At 41.2% G+C, this 22770-nt stretch overlaps 1 protein-coding gene across 1 annotated transcript in view; it reads left to right on the top strand.

Annotated features, from left to right (window-relative positions):
- Window positions 1-12942, top strand: part of msrb3 (methionine sulfoxide reductase B3) — a 111417-nt gene extending 98475 nt beyond the window's left edge. The window contains exons 6-7 of the mRNA XM_068051217.1: window positions 10650-10747; window positions 12196-12942. Coding sequence (XP_067907318.1) covers window positions 10650-10747; window positions 12196-12351 — 254 coding nt within the window. The 3' untranslated portion in view covers window positions 12352-12942. The remainder of the gene's footprint in view (window positions 1-10649; window positions 10748-12195) is intronic.
- The last annotated feature ends 9828 nt before the right edge of the window (window positions 12943-22770 follow it).

A 22770-nucleotide genomic window follows, 5' to 3' on the forward strand; every position in this document is an offset into this window, starting at 1 on the left:
GTAGCTTTCCTCAAGTGAGTTTTTATGATTGCTAGTTTTACTTGTTACCTCCAGCCTGGTGGAATTAAAAGGTAGAAATAGCCTCTATCACAGTGCAGAGATGATAGTCATTTTGTTAGAGGCTGACCTAACCTAATAAGATATGAGCTAACTATGTTTCCTGGGATTTGACTTCAGCATATTGATGACATATTCCATTTTCTCTTCATCTTAACATGATGTTGAGCTGATCTGAAAAATCGCACATATTGTCAGTAGAGATGTTTTGCGATGTAAAATCCAGTGAATTTCTGTGAAAGTAATTCACTGAAACTATATCCTACGTAGTATTTAGTGGTGGTAATCCATGACATTGAGAGAAATCCTACAAATGCCTTAAAAGGTACATACACAAGAATTGTCTCAAACCTTGAAAGTAGGGATGTAACACACTGCTCTCCGGGATACTCCTGATGTTTGGATAGGACTGTATTCATCAAGAACATTAAGGCTGTTAACGAATGGCTGGCAGCATGGTGTGAAAGCAGAAATATGACCTTTTATAAATATTAGGAAATATTTTAGGAGCAAAAAGGACTGTTACAGGAGAGACAGGCTGCACCTAAACTGCATAGGAATAGGAGACTTGTAAAGAATATTGAGGCAGCTATCTGGAATCATTTCAACTAGATAGGCAGGGGGTGGACAGCATGGAAAAAGGATTCGGGATGAGTCATCATGGAGGAGATGGTCGTCAACATGTGGGAAAGGACATAGAAACCTAGAGAGGCGTACATGATCTGGAGATCAGGAATAAGCAGATCCTGAGAGACTTGAAGGGAAGTAAGTTTGTATTAATATAAAAGCAAAATACTGCGGATGCTGGAAATCTGAAATAAAAACCTCTCATAAGTTTGTATTAACATTTATATACATAATTGCTGGAAACATTAGGAATAAGATACTTGAACTGGATACTGTTGTGGCAGTAGAGAACTATATCAGAAACATGGATAAATAATGGCAGTAGAAATGAATATAACATTCAGGCATATAGAGTGCTCAAAAAAAACTGTGTGGACAAAAAATTAGTAGTGTAGCCTCTATGTCCGAGACATCTGGGAAGTAAAGAAAGTTAATTCTGCTGAAAAGGGTGTGCTACTGACAACAGGCCAGCATAAGAAGAACAAACTGCTCTACAGAGTGATTGGAACGGTTTGTGTGAATAGTAATATTATTTAATAGGACACTTAAATTGACCAAATATAAATGGAAAAACCCATGATCTTATGATTCCGTACATCTTTTCACAGATGCTGCCGGACCTGCTGAGTGGTTCCAGCATTTCTTGTTTTTATTTCAGATTTCCAGCATCCGCAGTATTTTGCTTTTATTATATAAGAGGTAGTACTCATCTTGACTTGGTATTGTAAAGGATTCAAATAAAGGAATTGGAACTTACAGCTTCCCTGGAGGGTGGGGTGTGTGGCCTCTCATAAAATTTAATGTAGGCTCTAATTTTAATGATCAAGATCTGACCCGTATATGTTTTTTAAAAAAGGACCCTGCCAGCTCTGCATGGGCGTCCTTGCCACCTGCTCAGTTGAGCAGATTAAAATCCCAGCCCATCAGCTCCTGGTGGCTCCTTGCCAGTAAATAACCTGGGCAGTTTTAACCGTCTACCTGCCAAGTTTCTGCCAGGCTTGTAGGGTTGAATTTGTCCTCCAAGAGTGGATCTGTTTCAGCACTTTCTAAAGGGATAATGCTGCTGCATAAACGCTTTGAATTTTTCCTTTCTGAGTTTTTTGTCATCCTCTCTTGAAGGTGCCGACCATTCTTAAGGCACAGCTCTTGGATGTCAGCAAACCTTGAGTACCTGAGTCAGAAGACTACTCACCGCATGTGAGTCTAGACAGTGAGCTTTGGTAGCCTGTTCCACTGCAGTGGGCATCACAATTGAGTCAAGTCCTGACAGTCACCAACATACAGATTCTAATAGCAGTCAGTGGGTAGCACTCACTGATTTTTTCCCTCTCCCCACCACCTCGCCCCCCCCCCCACCAAACAACCTCCAGTGCACTGAGGCCAGTTATATTACCTTTACTACCCCCTGGCGGTGATCAACTAACTTAGCATAAACTAGAGACCAAACATGGGTTTTTCATGCTCTGTGACTTCAATAACTGGTTGGTGCATTTATATTCCAAGCCATTGAGAAGTTAGTCTCTGTGAATTTTAGTAAAAGATACTGTAGTGGAAACAGGGCTTTAGAAACAAATTCTGACAGTAACTCTTGATGCTTTTTAATGCTCATAGGATCCTTGACTTTCTTAGCAAGCTCTCTTGAAGCTTGAGGAAAATTGTGTAATTGCAGCAAATGAGCAAAATGATTGTAAAAGATTTTAAATAAAAACACAAACACATATGCCGTATTTACCTTGCAGGACTGTACCAGACAATTGTATGAGGAGTTGTGGTTCCATGATACAGTAGCATGGAGCTGGCAGAGTGAGTGTCGGATTTGTCCGACTTGTCAGCATGAGGCCAGGCCTCATTAACATACTTCAAGTCCATCTGAATGACATGGACCCAGTGGGTCGAGTGTGGCAAGAGGCTGCTGTTGGTGACCCACAGGATTGGTCTCCGATAGCCTGCAAAGTGATGGGAGTGGGAAGGGAGACCCCCGGGTTCCTTGTGGAGCACTTGTGCTACTCCTGGCCAACAAGTAAACCTTTAAATAGTAACATCTTCTTACTGTTTTGGCCCATTTCTTGGCCTTCTGTGTCTTGGTGATGCCAGCACTGGGTGATGAATATGCTACTCCAGGTGAAAATGTCATTGAGGTCTACGATATATCAACAGACCCCAACATGTGAATGTCAATGATGCCCTCACCTGTTGCCCTAAATGCGCCAGTCAAAATAGTGTGGGGCACATGTGCAGCATGGATCCTGCCCTGATTTTAACCCCCACCACAGTCCATTCTTATTGGTTAGGATGGTTAAAATGGGGGCCAGTATGTGTCAAGAAAAAAACAAAAGAAAAAACTCATTGCCTACTGTTTCTTTTGCAATGCTAAGTATGTTTCACAAGTGAACTTGCTTTGTATAAGTTCAGCTGACAGTGAGTGCCCAGGTTTCCTGAAATAAAACATTGCTGTGAATTAACCGAGCAATGTGTTTTGCAGCTATTACTGCAGTGTATATAAATTACTAAGGAAACCATACCAGCGCTTTGTGAACTTGGCAACAGCAGTGCAATAAAGATAGGCAAAGATAAAGAATATAGGAACTCAGAAACCATTTAATAGAACTGCATTTGAATAAACTTTGAAAACATTAAGGCTGTCATATTTATTGATGTGGTACAGCTATGCTGTGGTAGACCTTAGAGGTTTGACAGGGGATGTTTCAGAGGAAATATTTTGCAGACTTGCTTCCTGTAACCTTAAAGTGACCATTATGTCTGGTGCATTGAATAAATAATGTTCTACATTGAATTAAAAGGGAGACTGCCTGCTTCTAAGAAAAAAAAGACTGTTTTATGCAATTATCAGCTGTAGCAAGGTTTTATTAATCTAGACTATGGTTTTCTGCATGGATAGCAGGTATAAATGTAAAAGGAAAAAAAAGTCCCAATTCTAGATTTTGAAACAGAATTGGTCACAGTTTGTTTCTCTTATTTTGTTTATTTCAGATTGTTTATAAATCTGGGGGCCGTTTTCACATTGCACATACATCGGGTTGACAGTGGGTGGGCTAGCCACCGTGCCCACCTGATTATGTCAGCGGGAGGCTCAAACAAATTTCTTGGTCGGACGTCATATATTAATGTGGCTTGCTGCTGACGCTATTTGTGCGATCAATAGGCAGCTTACCCAAAGGGGTGGACAGCGATGTTGCAGTTCAGGTGATATTACTGCTATATAGAAGCAGCCTGAAACACTTAAACGGGTTAAGAGACGGACAGTAGGGGAATGGGGAACATTCTTTGATTGGCAGCATGTGACAAATGGTATTCCCCAAGGACCTTTGCTCGGGCCTCAGTTTTTCTTCTTCAAAGTCAGTGATATATATGAAGGAACAGAGAGTTGTATATCAAAGTTTGTAGATGACATCTAAGGTGGACACAGTTAAGTTGTGTACTTGGGAACAGGAAGTTACAAAGGGATATAGGCAGATTAAGTAAATGGGCAAAACTATGGCAAATGGAGTTTAATGTGGGGAAATGTGAGGTCATTCTCTTTGGATCCCCAAAAGTCAAATTGAAATACTTTCTTAACAATGAGCACTGTGGTAGGAGCAAAGGGATTTAGGTGTTATGTACATAAATGACGACAAGCTAGTGTACAGGTCCAAAATGTAATCAAAGGGTTGATGGAATATTTGTTTTATTCAAGAGGGGTGGAATATAGAAGTGAGTAAATGATGCTTCAGTTATATAAAACGTTCGACAGACTCCATCCAGAGTACATGTTCAGTTTTGGGCACTGCATCACAGGAAAGAATTATTGGCCCGGGGATGGGGGAGAGGGTGGGTTACAGAACATCATCCAAAGCAGCTTGGGACCTTTTATAAGAATTTTGTGATGTCTTGCTACATTAAAGGTGCTAAACAAATGCAAGTTGTTGTTGTTGAATTATACCAGGACTTAAACTATGAGGACCGGTTGCATAAATGTGGATCGTATTCCCTTGAGATTAGAAGGTTCAAGGCTGATTAATCAAGATGTTTAAATGATGAAGTGATTCGATGTGGTAGGAATAGAGAAACTATTTCTTTTGGTGGGGGAATTGGAACAAGGACATCATCCTAAAATTAGAGCTAGCTCAGTTAAGAGTGAAATCAGGAAGCATTTTTTCACACACAGGATAGTGAAAACCTGAAACTCTCTTTCCCCAAAAGGCTGGGGCTGCTGAGTTAATTAAAACTTTGAAAGCAGAGATCAAAAGATTTTTGTTAGCCAAGGGATGTGGAGAGAAGGCGGGTCAGTGGAGTTGAGGCACCGTTCAGCCATGATCTAATAGAATGGCAGACCAAGCTGAAGAAACTGACTTGTCTATTGATGTTCCTATGTTGCAATATCTCAAAGTAGCCAGCCTCTGACTTGATGTGCAGGGAGATTTGGGGAGATGGAAGATTATTGCAATATGAAGGTGTCATGACAGCTGGCAGGATGGTGGGCACAGACCTGCATGAAGTACTGCTAGTCATCACTACCAAAATAGTTTGTGGCATTCAAAGAGTGAAAGTGCTTGATATTCGTGTATACATCAGGATCTTCTGAGGGAATGTGCAGGATGATGTGAGCATAGTGAGTGATGTCCTGGACTTGGGGAAAGCCTGTAATTTCTGGTTGTCCATGGAATAAGCAATGTATATGTTTGCTCTGGCAAATATGGCATCAGTTACCTGCCTAATGCAAGCATGGACCGTAGGCTGACTGATGTTATTGATGCCACCTGTTGCAGGCTGGAAGGGGCTAGAGGCAGAAGTTTAGGGCAGTGGTGATTTTGATTGCTACAGATGAGGCTTGCTAACTCTATCTGTTGATTCCAGGTCTTGCTGCAGAAGGTAAGGTCACAGCCTGTCTGAATGAGCACAATCTCCTATGCAGTGCTTCTCTGTGAACTGCAGGAACTGGATCTGAAAACTCTGGGAGAGCAAGGATTCCTGCATCTCTGCTCCGTCTGGCCGCTCTCCCTACTGGTGCAGTTCTGTGTGCCCCTTCCTACTGCTTCTCATTCTTCTCCTCCAGCAAGACCACTGTGATTGCAAATGTGGGTTCCTGTGGAGCCCTTTGCCAGCAGTCAATAGGGTTTCCAACTCTAGTAGGAGGCATTCGTGTAGGTTTGACCATGTCTCATTCTGATCACTTAATATTATAATCACGTGACATCTGCAATCGCAGCTGAGTATCTTTGTTCACAGTTTCATGCCAGCAACTGTTGTGCAATAAGTTCTGAGAACCAGTAGGCCACCCACAAGCAGGTGAGGAAAGGAAACTGAGGGTGGAGAAGAGGGGAAATCGAAGGCGTGGGAGCAATTTGCAGGAGGGAAACTGGGGCAAGAAATTTTTATTCCATCAGTAATTAATAGTAACTCACTGAAATTACATTGATATTGCTAACATTCCAATTCCCCGCATAACCAGAAATACTACAATAAATCACTAATTAGTCTGTATGTAACTGGTAGTAATAGGTGCAACACCCCAGTATCCTACATAATGCTAAGAAAAGCAGATGTCATTAAATTATTTGTAACATAATATACAAAACAAATCACTGGCAAGAAATATAGTAAGACTAATTCAACCTGAACTTCTACTGACATTCATAAACATTTGAGGTAAACTGATTGACTCCATTTGAAGTGCAGCTTTGTAAGTCAGTCAGCTATCTATTATCCTATATTCAATGGGCTGTACTGAGTACATAAGTGGTTATAATTTAGATTTTATCATAATGTCAAAATGCTTCTTAACACTTGACAAAGGTAATTGGTAAACTAATTATAGATATTGCATTAGCCATTTCATTGATGATTTCCTATAAAGAACCAGTTCTGACGCCTTTACTGAATATTACTACATGTTTCCATTATGTTGGTATACAGAGTTTGAATGAGTCCTAAATAAAATAACGAGAAGCTAAAAGGTCAAGAGGCTGTTTTGGTGAACCACAATCATTACAGCTGCTTTTGTTGTTGGAGAGCAGCAACTTTATTGGCAATTACTAAGCTAGGTCTTTTGAAGGGAGAAAATGCTTATGGCTGATTTCGATCTCGTTGTGGTGCACAGTGGTAATGGAAGTTGAAAGAAAAATTATGGTGTTAGAGGATTGTAAAAGACACAGCTATGATTATTAACTGACCAAAGTTGTGTTATGAATATTCATAAGGATTGTTAATGATATGGAAAAAAAGTAAATAATAAGTAGACGAAGGAAAGCCAAAAAATTGCTACCTGAAGAGTTTCAGAAGCAGCAAGGCAAAAAAGGATTGAGGCAGTGTGCTATTTGCAGCTTAGCTTTTTAAACAAGGCAAACTCACTATTGAAAATTTAAATGCATTTTAATTTTTTGAAATAAAAAAAATGTTTCAATTGCAGACATAAATGTCAATAGTTTTAAGCCTTCAAGAATTTTGCTAAACGTATGGAATTCCTGTTTATTCAGCAGGGTAAGAGTTAAAATAATCTCTCCTCCAGTCTGCTCCCACCTGAGATCAGTGTTCATGTCCTAACCCGTTTACTGTTTAATAAAGTCAGGATTTTTTCTTTCTAACCTTTTAAGTGAATAATGTACAAGGCGTGCAGTGAATGAAGATGTTTCTGTTCTTCATAACAAATACTATTGGTCTTGGTTTCTTTTTATTGTAATGTCACCATGACCAATCATCCTTTTGCAGGACTTGATAGTATTCTACCATCTAATGACTGAAAATAGTAAGCTGGTTGTGTTGCATTGCAATGCTTTATTACGAAAATGATTTTGGATATAAGTATTTAAAAGGGAATGTTTAATTATTTTCACATTTCATCTTTTAAGCAATAGTTATGATGGCAAATGTATTTTTTTTAAATGGAAGTAATGGTTAGAGTATTATGGCCAATTCTGGGCACCACACTTTAGGGAAGAATATCAAGGCCTTAGAGAGGATGCAGAGTAGATTTACTAGAATGGTACCAGGGTTGAAGGATTTCAGTTACATGGAGAGACTAGAGACTGGGATTGTTCTCCTTAGATCAGGGAAGGTTACGGGGAGTTTTGTTAGAGATGTTCAAAATCGCTAGATAGAGTACATAGGGAGAAATTGTTTCACTAGCAGGAGGGTCTGTAACTAGAGGATGCAGATTTAAGGAATTTGCAAAAGAATAAGAGGCAACATGAAAAACATTTTTACACAGTGAATTGTTATGATCTGGAATGCACTGCCTGAAAGGGTGGTGGAAGTGGATTCAGTAATAACTTTTAAAAAGGAATTTGGAAAATACTTGAAGGGGAAACATTTACAGGGCCAAGGGGAAAGAGCAGAGGAGTGCAAATAACTGGATGGGCTGAATGGACTCCTATGTTGTATCATTCTATGATTCTTACTGCATCTAAAATCCTGAATAGAAATCATATTTGTTGAACTTTCCTTCTGTCAATTGAACTGCTGCACTGGATGGTGTCATCAGTTGAACAGATTACTACCCAGAACACATGACTTCAATGCCTGCAGTTTCTGCTGTGCATTAATCTTACAATTTTAATGCTTTCCAAAATGTGATATTTAACATGTAAAGAAAAGTGTCTCCACCACTGTGCGGAATGAAGATGATCCAGAATGGACATATTTAGTCAAAGATGACAATTTCAAGATGCAAAATTGAGTACTTTTTTAAAATCCTTTTCTTTTTTAAAAAAAAAAATTTTTTTTTTCAAGAATGATTAATGTTTTTAAACAAATTTTCTACCTGGGCAGTATAGAGCCAACCTCTTTACTAAAACATTGTTTATTCTATCATCATTTTTATTATTCCTCTTAATCATTGAAGCATGGAAGAAATTACTTAATTCTCTTTGCAGCATTACAGTTAACAATTATGTGCTTCAACTTACCAACTAAAATTGAACTTGGAAAAAGCACTCAATTTCGATTTCCCCATAGAATTTCTAAGATTTTCTGAGGATGTTCTCGTCGTACTACATATTGACCAGGAAGAAGCAGTATCAACACAAAAGCAGAAATATAACTCTGAGGTTGGATGGCCAACCTGATGCCTGGGTACATTATACCTGAGGAGTGAAACCCTCTTCCAATTTTACAACCGGCCACAGTAGAACTTGAGTTACCCAGAGTTTGTACTCCGACCAACAGTTGGAGGACCCCACCCCATCATGACATGAAGAGATCAAGAGTTCTGAAATCAATGCCCAGCAAGTGTGAGGTGTTTTCTGAACTTAATTCCATGCTTGATGTTGGTGCTGTGAATAATTTAGCTTCACTTCTCCTGTAAATTTTAATTTTTTGCTTCTTTTTATCTCAGAATAGTAAGTATGCTGTAGACATGAGTTTGACATAGTATGAGCGTTATATGTCTCTGTTCTGCACGTGTCCAAGAGGCTGGCAATGCCTTTCACAGCTACTAAAATTTCAGTCTTTCTGGCCACTGTGCATTCACCTGAGGAGGCTGGACATGGGGAACAAGCCTGTTAATATATGCCTGTTAGATCAGTATAAATACATACTTGGGCGCTGAATTATTGTTACAAAACGATATGTCAGAATGCACTTTGTTCGTAGGACGAGTCACTGTAATCTTGTACACTGGCATGCCCACAATGAACATTCCACAATGATTTACTCTGGAATAGTAAACAAATTACCTGTTAAAACAGCAGCAGAACTCCTTCAGTTGCTTAGTAGATAACTGCATTGCTTAATCAAGTCCTGGGCTGCACAAACTAGGAAACCAAGATTCAATTTTCAGTTTGTGCTGAGTGGCTTGATCTTTTTTATGAGCATCACTGGCAAGGCCAGCATTTATTGCCCATTGCTAATTGCCCTTGAGAAGATGGTGATGAGCTGCCTTCTTGAACCGCAGTCCATGTGGTGAAAGTACACCCATAGTGCTATTGGGGAGGGAGATCAAGGATTTTGACCCAGCGACACTGAAGGAAAGACGATATAGATCTCTGATCGGGGTGCAGTTAGGGTACTGCAACTGGCTTCAGTACATTTTGGCTAGGGTGGTAAAATATCAGCCAGAGGTGCTCCCCTGATTGCTGTTCACTGCCTCCTGCTGGAAAGACTGTATTTATGTGGCTGTCAGGTGAGGACAGGATTAGGCTTGACAATGATGGTTAAATAGCCTGTTGTCCCTCACTGTCTAAGCTAAGTTAGCATGGCTACTTGAGCGAGATGCCAGAGGAACCAGAACTCAGCAAGATGTAAAGGGAGAGAAATTTAACTGATGGCCACCCATTTTGCACCTGAAAAATAGGCAGCCAACAGTTGAAAATCAAAGGGGAGGGACACCTCAACTGCCCCTTGACCCCCAAGGCCCGCCTCATATAATATTCAGATGTGTCTGTAAATGGATAGGAAGCCAGGCTGTGTGAAACCAACATAAAGCTACCTATGTATGCAAATTGGAGTCTTACGCTAGTTTTAGGACCTGCTTTGCAAAATTCAGGTACAAAGGGGTGGAAAGCTGCTGCCTGATTCGAGGGCTCGAGTCACTGCCTGCAAGTCCCAACCTGACAATTTCCCATCCTTCCACAGCATACGAGCCAGCAATGTTTAAATGAAGCCCAGATCAAAATTTGGTTCGGGCCTCACATACCAAGACAGGTGGGTGGAGCTCATTTTGGGCAGATGCTGTATATCTCAGTCATTGTTCTCAAAGAGGAGGAAAGAAAATTGTGCAGTGATGATTGAGACATGGACAAAAGATTACAGTGGAATCTACCTACTATGATATGCTATATTTCTTTTTAAAAAGTACTGCACCATTTAGTGCTTTTATCAACTGGTTCTGGAATGAAACCTCATTATTATCGTTAACAGACTTTACTAAGCTACAGTAGCAGACCCTGTTTCAGGAATGCAGGCCTTTACCACCATTAAGGCTGTGCAGGTATGATCAAGCAGCTAATAACCTTTCATTTATTACCATACAGGTTGGCCATCTTTCTATGATGTGCTGGATTCTGAAGCAATAACACAGGTAGATGACTTCTCCCATGGTATGCACAGGATTGAGATAAGTTGCAGCTATGTAAGTTTCATGTCATTCATGTACCATGTTTATACTGCTTCTGAGCGTTGTTAATGTGGGATAGTTCTGATTTTGTACCAGTTTCAGTTAAACTGATTTCCAGGAGAACAGCATTGATCACAGGTTTGCTGGAAGCCGATTTGCAAATCACATTTTATAGGAAATATGCTTGCTCCAGTGTACATGGGTCATTAGTTAGAAAGGGTAAAATGATCCCTGATTACTCATGGAGTTTATACACTAGTGAAACCATATAGAATAAGAAAATCCCAGGTTGGGTTCCTGGTTGATCTCAATGAGGGCAGTGGGAGGGGAATCAGTATTGGATTGATGCCCCTGGTATAAGGAAGGGGAAAAATCTCCCTGCTGATAGCTATCCATCGATCCCTGCTCAGAGCACCCTTGTGAGAACAGGATTGGGCTCGGACATGATGTCTTAATAGTCATCAAAACTCTTTGTTTTCAAAGTTTGCAGTTACAAATTGGACAGAGTATTGTCACTTGTGGAACTGAGCCCCCCAGCAAGGCAGGAGGGGAGAGATTAATGGAGAAAATTGATAAAGAATTTTCAAAATATATGCTCAACCAGTGGTGAAATTTAAAAAGTCATTAAGTTTACACCACAAGTTTATATTCACCAATAAATTCCATAAAAAATGCAAAAGTGATTTTTCCATCATATATAATTAATGTAAATGGATTGGATAAGTAGACTTGACTGAAATTGCCTGAGGATTGTAACTCTTGATTTCAATTCTAATAAATATTTGCAATTAATCCCAGAGTTTTAAAGCTGGAAAGGAATATTGGGGAATAGTGCGATCTTTGTCTTCTTGGTAGCAGAAGGAGCATTGAACCTGGCAAGCAGCTGATGGTCCACACAACTGACAGGACCACAGTGGCATAAAGCAGGCTCCCTCCTTTTTAACAACACAGCATCATTGTCTGTCACCAGCATGCAGTCTGATCTCGGTGTGTAGCATGCATGTGATGGTTTGACAGGCCTCCATGTGTGTACAAAAGCAATGGCTAAAGCGGAAAACTTTAAAAACGAGACTTTTATTGTTTCCAATGTCTACTGACAGATATATGCTGTTGTTTCAAAGGTTGCTTTGTCTTGAACATCCCTGTAGAGTTGGTATATATCCACAGGTGTAAAATAATAATTTTTCTTGAAATCATTCGAACTGGTCAAATTGCGCTTTGTTGATTTAATGAAGCATAGTGAATATTTTTGGATCTGCGACCCTTTATCAGGTTGCTGGAAGAATACTTTTTAACCACGGTACAGAAATAGCTGCTATTAAAGGGTGAAAGGTTAGATCAGAAGGAATATTTAGATGTTATCTGCAGTTTACCACCTTATGATGAATGATGTAGAGTATAACAGCAATCTAAAATATCCTTTTTGTTACAAGAAAGCAATTACTTTTGCTATTTTATTTCAGTGCGGTGCACATCTGGGACATGTCTTTGATGATGGGCCCCGTCCAACTGGTAAACGGTATTGTATAAACTCTGCCTCATTATCCTTTATACCCACGGGCCAGAGCTCAACTGATGAAGGCAACGATCCTGCCCCATCTGGCAAGACTGAACTCTAGGCTACAGAGGACTGATGGATGGGGTTATTACTTCACAAGCCCATGCTCCAGGGACAAACATCTTTGTGCATTTAAAGTAATAAAGTAACAAGTTATTTAAACACACACAAGTAAAGCTCTTCTGTACAAAGCACTGAACTTATTTAAAATGGTTAAGTGTATCCTTGTAAACTTTCTTCTCGCAGGATGTAGTTTGTAACCGAGTGAGTCGATGTGGTTGGGTTTGTAAACTGTGGGAGTTCTACCATGTAGCATAGAAAATCCATTGTACTCTTCCAGAGCAGCATAGCATGGTACAGGGCAGGCAGGAAAAGCAAGGTATTAGCAGTTTCCTCATAATGTAATTTGGAGACTGCCAGGAATGCCTGACAATGAAATGTAATGGCAAGAGAAAGAAAAGTTCAAGCTTGGGTCATACTGTCCTAAGCAGAGAAAATCAGGAAAGCTGCAGGATGTTATAAGTCTATGTATTGTACATCAAACTTAAAATTATTTTCTTGAAGTATTTCTTGACACATATTTTCTCTTATCTTTTACTCAAAACTTGTTTGTAAGAATACTATTGCCTTAATTAAAACAAAATCAGTAAAATAGGCCTGATGTGTGAATCTGTGTTGTGAATCTCACTTGCTGACCACAGGTCAGTTGGTTCACAGCTGGAGTATGTCAAGAGCAGCTCAGTATACCTGGTTCCATTGCTGATGGTCTGCATTTTGTATATAGTACTTTCAGCACTTTATCTCAGAGTCTCCTGAAGCAGGGGTCAGAGCAGTGGAGCATGCTCAGATTCCCTGCATATACTCATTCCTGGGAAAATATTTCAGGGGATTGAAATCTAATCAAGAGGGCATAGACATTTATAGAAGGATTCAACCTTCACCTCTTCAAAATCTCCACATTTCCATGTGCTTGTGCATATATAAAATGTAATCAATAGATGTGCATAGGGGAGTATTCGTGATGGAATTTAAGAAGGTTTTGAAGAGTTTCATGAAGAATTTGTCGTTCAAGTGGTTTAATGATTCTCCTGGAATTCTGGATTTTGTGAAGAATCAGTATCTAGAAAAGCAACCTTTGTAATAGCTTATTATTATAGTAAATTCAGTTTATAGATCACCTCCATTTTTCTAAAGTGCTGAAAACATCCCACAATTTTACCAAACATTCTTCAAAGATGTGTTCTTTACATTCCTCGATTTCTTAAATTAGTCAGAACTGAGACAATTTCATAAATGATGACATACTGAAATGAAGCAGATATTTACATTTTTTTAAATCAATATAATTTAAATGATTGAAAAGTCAGGCAAACACTTCTCTCTGCCCAGCATCTATGTGCTGCACCCAGACAATCCAATAGACCCAGACACAGAAAAAGGGAAAGCTGCTCATATCTTGCACTACATTTGTTGGGTGAGGTGGGGGTGGGAGGAATCATTTGCATGAGCTATTTAGGTTGTCAGGAGTGTTTGGCCCCAACATTTTATCATTTCATTTATCCACTACCAACTAAATAGCACAATGAGTTTCCCAGGGGATTTGCCTTTTTACTTCTCTTTGCTAGTCCTCCTATAGTAGACAGAGGCAGACATAGCTCCATTTGTTGTTGGAGCAGTGCTTACGGATGCTTCAGTTTATGAGGGACATTGCATGCTGCAAGCGAACTCTTCACAGGCATTGCCAGTGCATGTCAAGATCGCAAGTGTCCTTAACCATCCCAGGCTACAGCTGGGGGCAACAGGGAGATAAGCTAAGCAGCCATACATAAATGTTAATAAAACCAAGGAACTGATGATTTGTTTGCTCAGGCAAGAAATTTACTCCCCTTCACTATGGACAACTGACAGGTTACTGTGCAGTGTTACAGAGCGGCAGGATTCCTGAAGGTCTCAGGTTTACAGATTAGATTTGTATGGCCTGGCATGCTCCCTCATGTAATGCCAACCTCTACATGAATAGAAAGGAATCCACTCTTTAAATGTTCAGCTCATTTACAACCATCAGCAAATCAATGCTTGCTTTCTAGGCTGCTGTCATATTATCTTCGTTTTAAGGCAGTCCGCCATTCCATCAATGCTTGATCTAAAAAATGTAAATCTCAGGGTGGCTCTTGGGAATTAAAGCTATCCTTTGAAGCCATAGCTCATGACACTGCAATTGTATCTGAAGACGCCGGCTGAACACATATAATGAGGTGCCTGCGTCCATTAAGGTAATTATTGAATACACCACTGATGTTTTGAAGCAGCACCTCAGTTGTCTACATAGATCTGGAGGGACCCTGTATTACAAGCTGGATAAGGTTTTAATAATTGTAATAGTATGTTGCATGCTGTGAAACGTTGTCCTGCAAGGAGGCATTGTCATGAAGGCCCCAAAGGAATAGTGAGAACAGCTCCAAGCACAACATCGAGACCAACAAGAGCAGCCTGAAGATGCTGTGGAAGAGAAACCAATGTCATTTGCAAGCTTTCATACAGGAGACCTTCTATTAATTTGCAAATATGGCTGCTGTATTACTGACTACATCTTCTACATGTCTTCCACAAATATACTTTTACCTAGAGTAAATAAATTTTTCACCTAAACCACAAATCTCCCATTCATGCCATCTGATGAAGTGTGCTACCAAACTGCCCTTCACACAGGAATTGTCGTCTCACCAGAGTTGTGTTTTTTTTTTTGATCAAATGTCATTTTTGTGACTGCCTACTGTTGACTTTCACGATACTCTCCTCTTGGTGACACCTGTCTTTGAGCAAAATTCACATGGGAGGATCAATTTCCGGATGTAAGCTCCTGCACTTGAACCTCTAGGAAGTATATCAGTAGCCAAATAGGGAGCTGACAACTTCTGAGAATCTGAGGCATACCAAAAGCAAGCATTAGGCCCTTGATTATGCTAATCGAAGGCTTGATACAAGTTTTAGCGCGCCAGACTGCACATGTACCACTCAGTTTTTCTGGCCAAACCAACAGTCTTTAAAGAGATTACTGGTGTTCCACCAAGAGCAGGTAAGTTGTAATGTTTTTGCTTATGTTGATGTGGTGTTTTCATCCTGACTACACAACAGTATTACAGGCTGCTGTCAGCCTGCCTTCACTGTCATCTCATTTGCATCCCGCCACTGAGGATTTAACTATTTTCAAAAGCATCTCTAGTGGCACCCACAACTTACCGACTTTATAGAAATGAGGCCTGAGGGCCAATTTGGAGTGAGCCTTAGGCCTTCATTGTTGGGCTCACATTCATAAATGCATTACCCACCTTGTGGCACAAAACCAATTTCTTGCCCAATATAACATATGTGGGCCAATTTTCAAATAGGCCATGTTGACATTAACAAGTTCAGAATAGGCTCTAGCTACTTTTTAAAGGGGCCTTCCCTTGGGCGGCTGGAGTTTTAGTTATGCAAATCCAGGACCTATGGTGTAGTCAGGTCACCAATTGCAATTTTCCAGGACACATGGGTGCATTGTGCTCCGTGCATGTTTACCCTTATGATCTGGCATTGAGCAACCTAACCAGCAGGCCATTCCAAAAATGACGCAGAAAAAAAGTGTGATGAGAATGTGGAACTCACTTTAAAATGGAATGGTTGAAGCAGCCAGTATTGCTGCATTTAAGGGAAGGCTTAATGAGGGAGAAGGAATAGAGGGATACAGGAGCATGATGACAAGAGATTATCAGAGTGAGGAGGCTCATGGGAAGTAAAATCACCTGCAGAGACCAGTTGGATCAAATGGTCTGTTTTTGCACCTAAAGTTTTATATAAGTGGGTTATATTTCTGTGGAGCAGTAGAACTCCTGCTGGGTTTACTAAAATGCTGTGGGTTAATGTCAGTCCAGTTTCACCCCCTGCCCCGAGTTTGGTGAATCCCAGGATCTATCTGTGAGCTATCAGGGTGTCTGAGCCTTTTGATGTTGTGCAGCCGGCAAGCTGCCCACCAAGTGTGATTTAAATGAGGCTCAAATTCAAAATGGTCCAAGTCTCTTCACCCACTTGATGGCCTCTGCTATTTAGCTGCCCAAAGGGGAAACTAGCCTCATGTTTTCTCGTGTTGTTCTTAGTCTAGGAACTAGCCTCAGTGTCAGATATCAGTGTAAGAGGTTGCTGTCACAACCTGATACCAGAGCCCTGAGATGGACCCAGTTCAGGCTACACCACTTCCACAGCAGTATGGGTGACCTGATTCTGTTCATTTTCTACCCCAAATGTAGTTATAAAAGTGTCTGGCTGGAGGATCTGGATGTGTTGCTATACTAACATTGAGCAGCAGCATCGTCATCATGTCATTTATCATCCTTGCTGCTGGGTACTGTCTCCTCATGGCCTTTGCTTAGTTTTCTTTTATTCTTTCATGGGATGTGGGCGTTGCAGACCAGGCCAGCATTTATTGCCCATCCCGAATTGCCCTTGAACTGAGTGGCTTGCTAGGCCATTTCAAGGGCATGTAAGAGTCAACCACATTGCTGTGGGTCTGGAGTCACATGTAGGCCAGACCAGGTAAGGACAGCAGATTTCCTTCCCTAAAGGACATTAGTGAACCAGATGGGTTTTTACAACAATCGACAATGGTTTCATGGTCACCATTAGACTAGCTTTAAATTCCAGATTTTTTTTTAATTGAATTCAAATTCCGCCTTCTGCTGTGGTGGGATTCGAACACATGTCCCCAGAGCAATACCTGGGTCTCTGCGTTACTAGGCCAGTGACAATACCAGTACGCCACCGCCTCCCCTGAAGTGTGATAATAAGCCTGATGGCACCAATAAAATCGGTGAAACTTTGCCTCATGATGATTGATCTATGATTCCCAAGATCGTCAAAGCTAGAAGAGGTAGTCCTGTCTCTTTCATAGCAGTTGGAGCATTTGCAAGACAGGCTCCACTGGTTTTGGGGCCTCAGCTATGCAGAGATCCTCTGCTGATGTCTCTGGAGTTGCCACATGCTCTGTGTTTGACTGGAGTATTGCAAAACTTCTGTGCAAAACACTGCACGCTTGACTGGCAGACTTGAGGACAGGAGCTGTCGTCCTTATAAGGCTGTTTGGCATGGTTCCCAATGCCTGCACCAATGTTCAGGAAGCGTATCTAACAAAAGCAGGATCCCGTGAAGTCCAGTTCCGTAGGATTAGCTGCCAAGGGAGAGCATGCCCTCTGGAGGGTCTGTTCCTCTTCCTCTGCTACCAACATCTTCTCCTGCTCATCCAATATTTTGAGCTCACTGTCCGATGTTGCCTGTGATCATGTAGCTGAGCTAGTGCTTCTGAACAATAGAGTGAGTGGCAGTGTATATTGTGAAGTGCTGCCATGTCCAGACGCATTGCAGCCTTGGTCAGCTCCCTCTAAGTACATGTAGGCCTAAATTTTCAAACCACCTCCCACTAGTGTTTTGCTGGATCAAAGGCAGAAAATACCGAGGGAACACATTCCACCACATCCTCCCCTTTGAGCACCTCTCTCTCCATTTCTGTGTGTCCATACCTGAAAGCATAGAATATGCCTGGCCACACTTGACCATGCTTCACTAAGGTGTAGTAAAACTTCAGTTTAACCATGCTCACGTGAACCTTTCTCCATAAAAATAATAAATTTTTCCCCCATCAGATCATGTGAAAGGGCAAACAGGACCCTCTCTGATGAAAGTGACAGTAACTCAGAAGTGAATTAATGTCACTCTTACAACCTCCCTATTAGATGTTTCAGAGTCCTATCGATTGGAGGCCAAGAACAGCTCAATTGCTAATCGTCCCTCTTGGTCAGGTAATTTTATATGGATGGAGAGAAGAGTAAAAATAACTAAAAAAAGAAAAGAATGAAAACTAAGACTAGCACTGATGATATGTTAAATTATGGCACTCCTTATGGTCTCCTTACCTAAGGAAGGATATACTTGCCATAGAAGGAGTGCAACAAAGGTTCACCAGACTAATTCCTGGGATGGCAGGATTATCCTATGAAGAGAGATTGAGGAGGCTGGGCCTGTCTTCTCTGGAGTTTAGAAGAATGAGAGGTGATCTCATTGAAACATACAAAATTATTTCAGGGCTTGACAGGCTAAGTGCAGGAAGACTTTTTCACCTGGCTGGGGGGGGTCTAGAACCAGGGGGCACAGTCTCAGAATAAGGGGTAGGCCATTTAGGACTGAGATGAGGAGGAATTTCTTCACTCAGAGGGTGATGAATCTTTGGAATTCTCTACCCCAGAGGATGGTGGAGGCTAAGTCATTGAGTATGTTCAAGACAGAGATCACTAGATTTCTAGATATTAAAGGCATTAAGGGATATGGGGATAGTGTGGGAAAATGGCGCTGAAGTAGATCAGCCATGATCTGGTTGAGCGGAGCAGACTTGAGAGGCTGAATGGCCTACTCCTGCTCCTATGTTCCTAAAGGAATTAGCACCCACAGTTTCATTTATTTGTCCATTAAAGGATGAAGGAAAATCCAATTCTGATGTAACCCGCACAGTTCTGGTATTGGTCTGAAAAGTATTATTGAGCTTCTCTAGTACACAAGAGGAGAAGTTGCCTGCAGGTGTACACGATTCCAGGGTCTAATCCTAATCTGTACGAAGTAAGATGAGCTCAGTTTGTGTGGTACAATATTCATTGTGTGTGTGACATATATATACACACCAAGAGAGAAATGAATTAAGTTTGACTGTGATGGCCTCTGTGATCAAATAGCCCAGTCCTTAGACTCTTACATGAAGAATGACCACCTGGGTAAGGTGCTATTGGGTGCCAGGTAGTACCTTAGCAACTGGTCATTTGTTAGTCCACACTGGAGAGAAGGGAATGAGGGGAAAAATACACAAAAATAAAATATCTTTTAGGTAATTGTAGTCGACATTTAGACACCTTGTGTGCCTTAAACCTTCTATGATAAAGCATCTTTATGTGCAACTTATCCATCTTTTAGAATATGTTGAAGTATATATTCCTGCATACAGGATAATGCAGCTAGAATTCACAAAGTATCTGGTCATTTACCAAAACATTGAGAATCAATTTGCATTTAGCAGAATAAAGTTGTTGGCATAAAACTTACAAATTGTTCACCTGATGTTTTTGAGAGGAAGACCACATTCTGATTGTGTCCTAAGAAGATAATTCCAATTTGTATAGGTTTCTTGCTTCAAGGATAGTATGCAAAGAACTGTTGAGTTCATTTACTTTTGATTCTTCATGTGTGATTGTATAAGTTAAGTTGTTTTTTAAATAAAGGAATATTTGCTTGCAGAGACCATTCTATGTGCCACAAGAAATGATGCAAAGGAAATTCCTCAGTATAGCTCTGAAGAAACAAATCGAAATTGCATCACTGTAATTATTTAAAAACCTCTCCAAGCAACATCCAGTTTCTAACACTGGTATCTTTGTTCCGTTCTTGCACAAATTAAATTAGTTCTGATCGGTAGAAATGCTGGACTTTGAAAATTTGAATTTTGTTCCCCTGGGTAAAAATAAGGCCAGTTTAAGTCAAAGTTGGGTGAACTTTTTTTGGGTAGGCTTTTTAAAATATTTGTTTTTGTTTGGGATTCGTTTACAGATGCTCACAAGATCTTTTTACCAACTTTTTTCCGTACCTAGCAGCTGAACAATATTATACCTATTGCTTTCTCCCAGAGATGGTAGCAAGCAGCAAAAATACCTACTGATCTCTTTATCATCTAATCCTTTTTATTTTTAAAATCAAGTTTTAAAATGTTTTCCCCTTCTCAATTGTAAGCACTGACGTTTGTTGGGGTAAAGCACCTTGCCCAAGGTCAGGACAGGATTGTGCTCAGATGTGAAACCCCATGCAGTGGAATATCCTGTCAAGACTCATTGCACTACACATAAAGAATAGCCACTTAAACAATGTACTAGATAAATGCTTAATACCTGTGGAAATATATGTTTACAAGGGGTAAATACTTTTCGGAGAAAAGAATGGAAGATGGTTAACTGGTTTTAAAAAAAAGGAATGAAAGGAAGAGAAGTTGATCAAATTTACTAATCGGATCAGCAATCTTGTAAGCTTCATGTTTGAGCCCAAATGTTGAGCATCAACAAGCTATCTAATCATTAGACCATCAGAGCTTTACCTGGATATTGCCTTTACTTGATGACCACACATGCTCATCTTCCAATTAGGTTTACTGAATGGTGATTAGGAGCTCATTGATTAGGGTGGGGTTGCTGGAGGGTGGCAGTGGTGGTGGATTGAGGCCAATTATAGCAGCCTGCCCTCCTCTGCAGCTGGGGTTAACTGAATCAACAAAGATGAGGAATCAAACATCCCAGTTTGTGTGTGTTGTTTAGCTTAGATGGTTGGTGCCTGGTGCTGCTCCCTGCAAGTTTAAGGGTTTAATCCCTGATTGGTGATCTCCACTAGTGGGTATGTTAGCATAGTGGTTATGAGGCCTGGATTAATGATACAGAGACATGAGTTCAAATCCCACCTTTCCTATCCTGAGTGGCGTGAAACAGGGCTGTGTTCTCGCACCCACACTTTTTGGGATTTTCTTCTCCCTGCTGCTTTCACATGCGTTCAAGTCCTCTGAAGAAGGAATTTTCCTCCACACAAGATCAGGGGGCAGGTTGTTCAACGTTGCCCGTCTAAGAGTGAAGTCCAAAGTACGGAAAGTCCTCATCAGGGAACTCCTCTTGGCTGACGATGCTGCTTTAACATCTCACACTGAAGAGTGCCTGCAGAGTCTCATCGACAGGTTTGCGGCTGCCTGCAATGAATTTGGCCTAACCATCAGCCTCAAGAAAACGAACATCATGGGGCAGGATGTCAGAAATGCTCCATCCATCAATATTGGCGACCACGCTCTGGAAGTGGTTCAAGAGTTCACCTACCTAGCCTCAACTATCACCAGTAACCTGTCTCTAGATGCAGAAATCAACAAGCGCATGGGAATGGCTTCCACTGCTATGTCCAGACTGGCCAAGAGAGTGTGGGAAAATGGCGCACTGACACAGAACACAAAAGTCCGAGTGTATCAGGCCTGTGTCCTCAGTACCTTGCTCTATGGCAGCGAGGCCTGGACAATGTATGCCAGCCAAGAGCGACGTCTCAATTCATTCCATCTTCACTGCCTCCGGAGAATACTTGGCATCAGGTGGCAGGACCGTATCTCCAACACAGAAGTCCTCGAGGTGGCCAACATCCCCAGCTTGTACACACTACTGGGTCAGCGGCGCTTGAGATGGCTTGGCCATGTGAGCCGCATGGAAGATGGCAGGATCCCCAAAGACACATTGTACAGCGAGCTCGCCACTGGTATCAGACCCACCGGCCGTCCACGTCTCCGCTTTAAAGACGTCTGCAAACGCGACATGAAATCCTGTGACATTGATCACAAGTCGTGGGAGTCAGTTGCCAGCGTTCGCCAGAACTGGCGGGCAGCCATAAAGACAGGGCTAAAATGTGGCGAGTTGAAGAGACTTAGTAGTTGGCAGGAAAAAAGGCAGAGGCGCAAGGGGAGAGCCAACTGTGTAACAGCCCCGACAAACAAATTTCTCTGCAGCACCTGTGGAAGAGCCTGTCACTCTAGAATTGGCCTTTATAGCCACTCCAGGCGCTGCTTCACAAACCACTGACCACCTCCAGGCGCGTATCCATTGTCGCTCGAGATAAGGAGGCCCAAAGGTGATCTCCACTAGTGGGTATGTTAGCATAGTGGTTATGAGGCCTGGATTAATGATACAGAGACATGAGTTCAAATCCCACCTTGACAGTTGGGAAATTATTCATTTCCTGCAGGTATTAATTCCTTCCTAGCATATAGTTCCACATGTACCATCTGGTACCTTGCTATCCTTCACAAGTAACCATAGATAGTATCTCAGCAGCATATTTGACTACAGCAGGTGTCACTATTGAGCATAAGACTGTCATTGCTCTGTGTCTGTACTTAGGCATTTCCATCAGATTTACACCATACTAATCAGGAGTGAAAACCCTGCAGGATGTTAAGACCAATTGTAGTGTATTTACCATTACCCCAGCTGTGGTTGGTCAGGTTTTGGGCAATCCTAGGCTGTAATGATCATCTACTAACTAGCTGAACCATTGAGAAAGCCCATTCACCTGTATATATCAATGAGTACTTGAAAGAGGAACAGAGTGGAATGGAAACATCTGCCAGATGGATGCAATGTTCTATTCCAATTGCTCACTACAGATATACTAGCACATGCAACTCCGCTGATAGCTCAGTGAATAATGCAATGACAAGTGTGATACCAAATCATGCTGAATCTTCCACTTCTTTCACCCCACTATTAGCAGCTGAGCCTTCAGCTGCCCAAAAAGTCTTAGACCCCATCCTTGTTGAATTGGCTGATCTGAGCAGAAACTGTGGTAGGGGCAATGTAATTGGCCTCTACTCCTGGGCTAGGGAAGAGAAGAAAGGACAACT

This window comes from Heterodontus francisci, chromosome 18 (genome assembly GCF_036365525.1).
Source record: "Heterodontus francisci isolate sHetFra1 chromosome 18, sHetFra1.hap1, whole genome shotgun sequence".
In the NCBI taxonomy this organism is placed as follows: domain Eukaryota; kingdom Metazoa; phylum Chordata; class Chondrichthyes; order Heterodontiformes; family Heterodontidae; genus Heterodontus; species Heterodontus francisci.